This window comes from Arvicanthis niloticus, chromosome 3, assembly GCF_011762505.2.
Source record: "Arvicanthis niloticus isolate mArvNil1 chromosome 3, mArvNil1.pat.X, whole genome shotgun sequence".
Taxonomy (NCBI): domain Eukaryota; kingdom Metazoa; phylum Chordata; class Mammalia; order Rodentia; family Muridae; genus Arvicanthis; species Arvicanthis niloticus.
The window spans coordinates 73,587,084-73,596,412 of NC_047660.1; the positions used below are offsets into that span (position 1 = coordinate 73,587,084).

The 9,329-nt window shown below is 42.8% G+C and overlaps 1 protein-coding gene across 7 annotated transcripts in view; it reads right to left on the bottom strand.

The window, feature by feature from the left end:
• The window catches only part of Cfap70 (cilia and flagella associated protein 70), a 56,407-nt gene extending 47,300 nt beyond the window's left edge, over positions 1-9,107 (bottom strand). For 5 of the 7 annotated variants that reach the window (XM_076931203.1, XM_076931202.1, XM_034499182.2 and 2 more), the window contains exons 1-3: positions 9,052-9,107; positions 5,015-5,117; positions 3,385-3,571 (exon numbers count right to left, since the gene is read on the bottom strand). In XM_076931203.1, the coding sequence (XP_076787318.1) occupies positions 3,385-3,571; positions 5,015-5,077 (250 nt within the window). In that variant the 5' untranslated portion in view covers positions 5,078-5,117; positions 9,052-9,107. Of the gene's footprint in view, positions 1-3,384; positions 3,572-5,014; positions 5,118-5,901; positions 5,938-9,051 lie in introns of all 7 variants that reach the window. The other 2 variants (XM_076931201.1, XM_076931200.1) reach the window with 2 other exon arrangements.
• Positions 9,108-9,329: the final 222 nt, after the last annotated feature.

Sequence of the window (9,329 nt, forward strand, 5' to 3'; positions counted from 1 at the left end):
TGATCCCACAAGGCCATAATGAAGTCCTGCACTTCACCAAGCCGCCTCTGACACAACCATAAGAGCCCAAGGGTCACACTGCCAATGGCAACTTAAACTAGAATCTCAGGGTCCTCGTGTGGTCCCCACCAGTGCCAACAATCAGCAGAAGAGAACATGTTATCATAGGAGATAAAACTCCTGGCTTCCTGCTTAGTTTCCTCCCATACCACCAGGTGAAGAGCCAGCCCAACTCCATTTTATAATCAGAAGTCCATTTGAGTCTGTGGCTAAGTTTCTGTTTACTGTAAAACATGAGTTTCTGTTTCTCAGAGAGCTGAGCTGCATCCCACCTCATAACCATGAAATGTTCTGTAACAAAAGCTCTAGGAAGATTTCCTTAACTGCTTTGTAAAATCCTAACTACCTGGTCTTGTTTCCGTAACCACACTTGCTGATAAAATCCCCCTCCATAGTTCTGCCGTATAAAAGGAGCCTGAGAAACTAACTCAGAGCTGGTCTCTGGAACCCTGTTTTAAGGGGAGACAAGCGCTAGCTGGCTCTCTGGTAAGTGCACAATAAAGTTTGCTTTAATTTGGCCATAATTGGGTTGGTGGTCTTTCTCCTCAGGTTAACACAGGCTATTTGAGTACATCATTAGCGCTTTGTAAGAATGATCATTTAGGCTCCACTTGGGTAAATGGAGAGCCAGCTTTTATTTCCTCTGGTGCTTGGTAGGAATACAGCAGTTACTGACAGACAGACAGACAGACAGACAGTTGACTGGCTCACTAATATGCCCTTTTGGTACTGTTTTAGTCAGAGGGAAACGAACTTTTACTGGGTTAAACCAAACCAAACCAAACCATTTCAGTACTAGAGAGAGGACTCAGTAGTTAGGGATGCTTGCTGCTCTTCCAGAGGACTACACTGGGCAGCTTACAACCATCAGTGACTCAGATCCAGGGTATCCAATGCTCTCTTCTGGCCTCAACAGGTACTCCAGACACACATTCATGGCATACATGCACATACAGATTTAAATGAACCCGCTGATGGTTTTACGGTATTAGCTTCTTAAGTAGAAAGTCTAGGATTTAGAAGCTAAAAAGGAAATCTATGGAATTTACCAAGTTACTTTGGGTACATATGTCCCTTCTCAACAACCTTCTGTCTCCTAACGCTTTTACACAACGCCCAGCTGTGCTTCTGAGAAATTGAGAAAAGTGTGTCTACTCCATCATCTTAGAAGTTTCGGTCCTTTTTGACTCCTAGTGAACACACTTAAGATCACACCTGTTTCCTCTACTGTGAGTGCACCCACATAAAACTTGGGAGCCTGTGGCAAGCAAAGGTAGACTCATATATTTGAATACTTAGAGAGTAACATTAGGAGGTGTGGCCTTGTTGGAAGAAGTGTATCACTGGGAGTGGATTTGGGGGTTTCAAATGCTCAAGCCAGGCCCAGAGTCTCTTTCTCTTCCTTCTGCTTCCTGATCTGGATGTGGAACTCCCAGCTACCTCTCCAGCACCATGTCTGCCTGTGTGCTGCCATGTTTCCCATCATGACGATAATGAACTAAACTCCTGAATGTAAGCAAGCCCCAATTAAATGCTTTTATATGAGATGCCACGGTTGTGGTGTCTCTTCACAGAAATAGAACATTGACCAAGACACTATGTTAGGGTAGAGGTGGGGTGAGGTAATCTTGAGATAGGTAGATTTTACACACACACACAAACACACACACACACACACACACACACACACACACACACACAGAGAGAGAGAGAGACAGAGAGAGAGAGAGAGAGACAGAGAGAGAGAGAGAGACAGAGAGAGAGAGACAGAGAGACAGAGAGACAGAGAGAGACAGAGAGAGACAGAGAGAGAGAATCGATTAAAACAAAACAAAGTAAAAGGCCTAGCACACAAGTGTAACATTATTACATCAGATATAAAGATATATAACGTGTACATGGAAACCAGAAAAACACAGATGCAGAAACCATCCCCTTCTCTATCTAGCTCACTCAACAAAAACTCCAAGCATTTGTTATGCTACAGATATTTCTAGGAATTGAAAATTGGGAAATAAACTAAATCCAGCTCTGATTTTAAGAAGCGCATCCTTTAGCAGGAGAGGCAAATGAAAAATGGCCACTAGTGATGGTGTATATACAAAAAAATGGGAGGCAGAGGCAGGTGGATTTCTGAGTTCTAGGCCAGCCTGGTCTACAGAGTGAGTTGCAGGACAGCCAGGGCTACACAGAGAAAACTTGTCTCAAAAAACCAAAACCAAACCAAACAAAAACAAAAAAACAAACAAAAAACCCCCAAACCAAATCAAAAAGCCCAAAAGCACAGATAATACAGGATACCCAGTTAGGCTTGAATGTCAAATAAACAATGGGCAATTTTAAAGCTTGCATCAAGTTCTTTAGGTTTTTCTTTTCTTTTTAAAAATAATTTTTCCCTAAAACCTGGCAACCATAAGTATCATGATACAAAGAAAATTGCTAGAAGAAAAGACAAACAAACAAAAAACTGATTAAAATGAGCATGCCATGGTTTTTGGTACCAGAGGCAGATAAAACAAAGCCTATGGTGCTATTACTTCCTGCTTTTGTCTACAAGAAATGCAGGCATGAGGGGTGGGGCAGAGACTGAGGGAATGAACAGCCAATAACTGGCCAGACTTGAGACCCATCCCATGGGCAAGAACCAATCCCTGACACTATTAATGTCTGTTATATTTGCAGACAGGAGCCTAGCATAACTGTCCTTTGAGAGGCTCCACCCAGCAGTTGATCAAAACAGATGCAGACACCCACAGTCAAACAGTGGACAGAGCTTAGGGACTCTTATGGAAGAATAGAAAGAATAATTTTGGGCCCTGCAGGGGATAGGAACTCCACAGGAAGACCAACAGAGCCAACTAACCTGGACCCTTGTTGGTCTAAAAGGCTAAACTAACCAAAGAACATATACAGGCTGGTCCTATGCCTCACCACACATATGTACCAGATGTGCAGCTTGGTCTTCATGTAGGTCCTGAACAACTGGAATGGGAGGGTACCCCAAAAGCTGCCTACGTGTGGAATATGTTCTTTTAGCCAGGCTGCCTTGTCTGGCCTCAGTGGAAGAGGAAGTGCCTAGTCTGATAGAGACTTGAAGTGTCAGGGTGGGGAGATACCCAGGGGGGATGGGTGGCCCATCTACTCAGAGGAGAAGGGGAAGGGGCAATGGGGGAAGGACTAAAGGAGTGGGTGACTGGGAAGTAGGTTAGTGAGCAGGATGTAAAGTGAATAAGAAGAAAAAAAAGCTTGCACTGCTCCCATCACAGGGATTCCATGCTCAGAGGCTCCTAGCAAGGAACTTAGAACCACAAGACTGAGACTTACGGAATAAAGGTTTGTGGGCGAGGTCATCCAAAGTAATCCCTCCATCAGGGCTGAGATCAATGTTGCTAGTAAAGTTGTACTTTGCAGTTCCCTCTGGAGAGACAAGGATCTTTGAGGAGTCTCCGAGAAATGCCTGGTTGAATTCTGCACGGACAAAAGTAACTGGGGTGTCTCCTTTGAAGCCTTTCTGTGGGCACAAACATCACATCACAGTTTCAAATGCCACACATCTTTAAAAAGTGAGAAGACAATAACACAGGGAAATAAACTCCTGTGGCTTTATTCTATTGTGCAGGGACTATTAACATTTCAGAATATATTTTTATGCTTCTGTGAATATGTATACATGTATATATTTTATTTGTGCATTATTAAACAAACAACTTGTTAACTATGCCCCTTTAAACAACAGCTCTGTAAACTCCAGGACATTGAATACTTTCCCCATTTCATTATTCACTTTTATTTTTTGTATAGGATAGAGTTTATTCAGGGCATGGGAAGGGGAGTTAAGAGGGTAGTAGAGCAGAGAAAGGCAGAGAGAGGGAAGAGAGTAGAGAAGTAGAGGCTGGCCATGAGCACGTGAAGAGAGGGGAAAAGGAAGGGGGAGAGGCAAGGGGACAAAGGGAACAAGAGATCAAGAGAGAGCAAGAACTGAGAGCAAGAATATTCACCTAATTGTTAATGGTTATTATTTGAAATCCTAAAATGAAGTTACTCAAAGAGAGAATGCTGGAAGGGTTTAGATCCTTCTCAGAAGAAAGGGAAGGAGGGAATTCTAAGTCAGATGATGTGGCTTGTGCTGTAATTTCAGCATCTAGGAGGTTGAAACTGGAGGATTGCTGTGAATTTGAGGGAGACTCAGCTAGTGAAACTCTGTCTCAGAAGAAAGGATAAGGGGGAAGAAATTACATAGCTAAACAGAAATGATTTGTTTAATTTAAATTTAGCATTCAAAAGGCCAGGTATTCTAGACGCATGACATGATGACTACCAACTCGGAACACTGGGGAGATGATCACTCTGCTTAGAGGGAGAAGATTACACAAACCTTCCGTCTTCCCCTCCCCCCTCCCGCCATGCTCTTGTAAGAATAAATTGTGAAAATGAAATTTTAGGTCTCAACGTGAGAGTTTCTTAGGTTCAGAGTTTCAATTTACACTCAAGTGTTAGCTGCCCCTGGGGTGCATTCCAAGGGCTTGAATAAACATTTCAAAGGCACAAAAGACCCAAGATAGAGGCAATAAAACACCTGGGTAAACGGAAGTCACTTGAAAGGAATTCTCCCAGGAGCAAGATACAGATGTAAATTAGGATAATTGGGATGGGGGCTAGATGGAAACCAGGCTTGGGAACGGATGTTTGATATATCCAATCATATGTAACCGCGCCAAACTTTCCCGCTCTCCCCAACCCCTACCCATAAATATCCCAAGTTTCCTGGGCTTGGGGTCGGAATCTCTATCTCTTGCGTGAGATATATTCCGGCCCGAGGGCCCTCGTCATTAAACCTCCTCTGCAATTGCATCAAGAAGGTTTCTCGTTCGTGCAGGTCCGGACTTGGGTGAGAGTCCCCTTTTGGGGTCTTACACTCTAAATAGGGATTCTGGGTTTCCAAGAGTCAATTTACCAAATCATATCCATTTGTCACAGTGATGTGCACTGTTCTTATCGTGTTTGACGTCTGGTCCATGTCAGCACTTGGTCAAAGTCTCTATGGTCTTCTTTGGCCTCTATAAAGATAACAGAAGAGTTTGTTTTTTTGTGGACGACATAACCAGGACCACAGGAGCTGCAGACACATTACAGGCCAGCACTGTTTATCCCTGTTAAACCTACTTCAAAACCCACTGTTTGCCACTTCTGCTGTTAGACAGAGAGTGCTTTCAGGAAGTTGTCACAGGCATGGCTCCACTAACTGATGTTAAAGGTTCCTCAACACATAACTGGCTCATGAAATACAAATAATCAGAAAACTCAGACTGTCCTTGCTTACTGGTCCACTCACATTTCCTCCGTGGTCTGGGAAGCTGCTTTCCAAGATTATGTCCCAGTTTTTTTGGAATCTTGAAACAACAAAGGCTTTTGACTCTACATCAGTATTTTCAAATAATTTTACAAACAATTTCAAAACTAAATTATTGTCCAGGTGTGATAGCACACACCTCTGTAACTTTGGCACTTGGGAAGCTGAGGCTGGAGGATTGAGAGTTTTAGGACAACCTGGTCTACATAGTGAATTCAAAACCAGTCACTCAGGGCTACACAGACAAACCCTGTCCCACCAGATAGGTAGGTAGGTAGATAGATAGATAATAGATAGATAGATAGATAGATAGATAGATAGATAGATAGATAGATAGAGATACTAAGTGGATGCTTGTTACGAGACAGGATCTTATATAGCCTAGGTTAGCCCTGTGATAATTAGTATTGTCAACTTGACAAATTTATACTCTCCTGGAGTTGTGTGCCTGTAGGGAATAGTCTAAGTTGGGTTGAAGTGGAAAGACTAACCTTCTGTGGGTGGCTCCATTCCCTGGTCTTGGGATCCTGCATGAATAGAGAAAGCCAGCTGAGTGCTAGCAGCAAGTCCACACTGCTCTTTGATGGCTGACAAATGTGACTAGGTTCACCAAGCTTCTGGGGCCTGGCTTCCCCACCATGATGGACTGTAACCTGGAACTGTGGGCTAAGATCAAGCCTTTCTGCTTTAAGTCACTTCTGTCAGAGTATTTTATCACAGTAACAACAACAAAAACAAAAAAGGAACTAAGACAGCTAAGGCTAACCTTGAATTCCCGATTCTCCTACCTCTACCTCCTGGGATTTTTGAAGAGTATGCTGTGCTGGGGGTGGAATCCGGGTCTTCGTGGATGTGCACTGTGTAAGGACTCTGCCAAGGGGACCACACTCTACTATCTCTTTGGTTTGGTTTTGTTTCTTAAAGAGCAGATTTTCTACCTCAATCCAAAGTGGAATATGATGAGGAAAAGCCTTGTACATCGCTGCCAGGAAAGTAAACTAGTGTGGCCATTATGGAAATCTATATGGAAGTTCCTCAAAAAAGTAATAATGGCGGGCAGGAGAGATGGCTCAGTGGTGAAGAGCACCGGCAGCTCTTCCAGGGGACCCAGGTTCCATTCCAGCACCTCCATGCTGGCTCACAACTCTCTGTAATTCCAGTTCCAGCAGATCTGACCTCTGAGGCCACCAGGCATGTTACATGGTGCACAGACATACATTCGAGAAAAACACCCATACATATAAAGAAGGTAAAAATAAAATTGTCATGTTATCCATCATACACAGAGACACTTGTACACCATGTTCATTGTGTCACTATTCACAAGAGCCAAGGTATGGAACCAGCCTGGAAGCTCACAAGATGAATGAAGAAAATATTATATAAGTACCATATACATACATACATACATACATACATACATATCTATCTATCTATCTATCTATCTATCTATCTATCTATCTATCTATACACACACACACCATATATATATTATATATACAATAAAGTGTAAAGAATAATGAACTCATGTTATTAACAAAAAATGGATGGAATTGGATATGATTGTATTAAGGAAAACATCTCAGATTCAGAGAGACAAATCTGTATAGTTTCTCTCATATAAAGTATTTATATTTAAATATGTAATATACATATAACAAGAAGGTAGAAGTGGGTGTGTAGGAGGAAGGTACAAAGACAGGAGGGATAAAGGAGGATAGTGCAAGGGAAAAGAGACAAACATCACTTGTTCCCCATGTAGTACCTAGGTTTAAATACATTACAGGAAAGCAGATGTGAGACTGTTTGGGGGTGGGGGAGGGAAGAGAAAAGTCAGACAAACAGGAGAAAGAATCTAAAGTAAGCACAAGGACTGAGATGTGTGGATCTGTCATAGATTTGTTTTGTGTTTATGGAAAATAAATTTAAAATCGGAAGTAGAACGTATCTGTGAGAACAAATTGTGTGTGTCTATCAGGGATGGGTGATGCCACTTCCAGCCTTCAGTCACCACAGTCACCGTGCTGTTCACTAGAGACTCCCTCAGTCTTGCCCTTGGCTAAAAGACCGATTTGTCACTCAAATGCTTTCAGGCTTTTTCAGGGCCTCAGTGGCACTGGCAATTTCCTTATCAAATGTCTATTTGGGATTGGTACCCTATGAACCGGCTCATCTGTGTTCCCTGTGCTACACTAACATGTCTGAGTCTGACTTTTTATTCCAATCCATTCCATTTCTGTCAAAATCATTAATCGAGCAAACTTTATTAAGTTAGGGCAGGGACAGATGCTGAGGATAACAGAGAAGATATAAGCCCCCAAGTCTAGTGAGGAAGAAAGACATGTTAATAGACCAAGAGGTGTAAGCTTTATGACAGGCAGTCTGACAGATGGCTGGGGAGTGCAGAGTGAATCAGCTTTCGATTATGCCTTGGTACATACTAAAGCCTTCACATATGCCATACAGATAAAAAAGGAAAGTGAGTTTCGGACAAGTTTGCTATTTTACCAGCCCATCACTGAGCAGGGGTGTGCTCTGTTAGCTGGGACCTAACTGGATCTGAGCGTGCATGTGTGAATGTGTGTACCAGGAACATCTCCTCATCAGAGGTGACCTGGAGCTAAAAGAATAGTGTAAAATGGCCGGGCGGTGGCGGCGCACGCCTTTAATCCCAGCACTTGGGAGGCAGAGGCAGGTGGATTTCTGAGTTCGAGGCCAGCCTGGTCTACAGAGTGAGTTCCAGGACAGCCAAAGCTACACAGAGAAACCATGTCTCGAAAAACAACAACAACAACAAAACAAACAAACAAACAAACAAACAAAAGAATAGTGTAAAATGAAGGCTGTTCCAGGCAGAAAGAAAAAAAAAGATCAAAAGTTCAAAGGCAAAGATCAAAAAGCAAATCAATTATCTCAGTATGTGTGGATCATAATGTGAGAATAAATCTGAAGATCAAAGCATTACTATGTCCAACACTCTAGTCTCAGCAAAATAGCTTCTTCATCTATCTAGTCTGTGATCTGGCTTAGGGTGCCTCCTCCCTGCCCCAGCGTATGCATATAATCACTTTGGAACCTTCACATTCTTTGCTTTTTTTTATTCTCTTCTGTTCATCTTTCTTAAAGCAGATAACAAGGCTACTCATTCACTTTATACATCGTAGTCGATGAAGATTTTCTCCAACTCAGGAACATTCACCGTGGCTGTGAATTCAGCTCATTCTCTTCTGGGACATTTGTTTATGAGGATAGGGTTTCGTTGGTTTACCTTGCAGTGCTAGGCAGACAAGAGCCTCATGCATGCCGTGCAAACACTTCACTGACTCAGATCCACAGTCCCAGATGTGGAGATTGACGACTTTCCTACTGAGTAACTGTGACCTTGCACAAATGCCCAACTCTTGCTCTTGCCCTCAACAAGGCACCCATTTCTAATCACTGGCTCAGAGGCGGGACCAAAACCATCGACTGGGGGAAAGGACAGAGGAAGGAGATGGACTGGACCCGGCTCTGGATGAAACGTAATCTTGGGCACAGCTATGCCGAGCGAGAGCTTCAACCTGGCCTTAACTGAAGGGATAGAGCTGGGAATCCTGGAAGAAAAGATCTGGGTCGTGAGAATGACAACTACAGTCTCTTACCTGAGGCAGACGCTGGTTGTTTTCTGTAACTATAGCAACCAGCTAGCTCTCGCGAGACCCTCCCCCCCAATCTGGAGGAGGGAGGTTGCAAGTTTGTGTTCTGAAAACCACGCCCCTTGGGTGTTTCTCCTCGCAAGTTTGGGTAAAAATGCAGTTTTTCTCCGTCAACTCTTGATTTCAATATCCAAAAAAATATAGAATGATAAAATTAAAAAGAGCTTTCTTTAAGAAGCCTAGTTAGATGACTCAAAAAAAAAAAAAAAAGAAAAGAAAAGAAA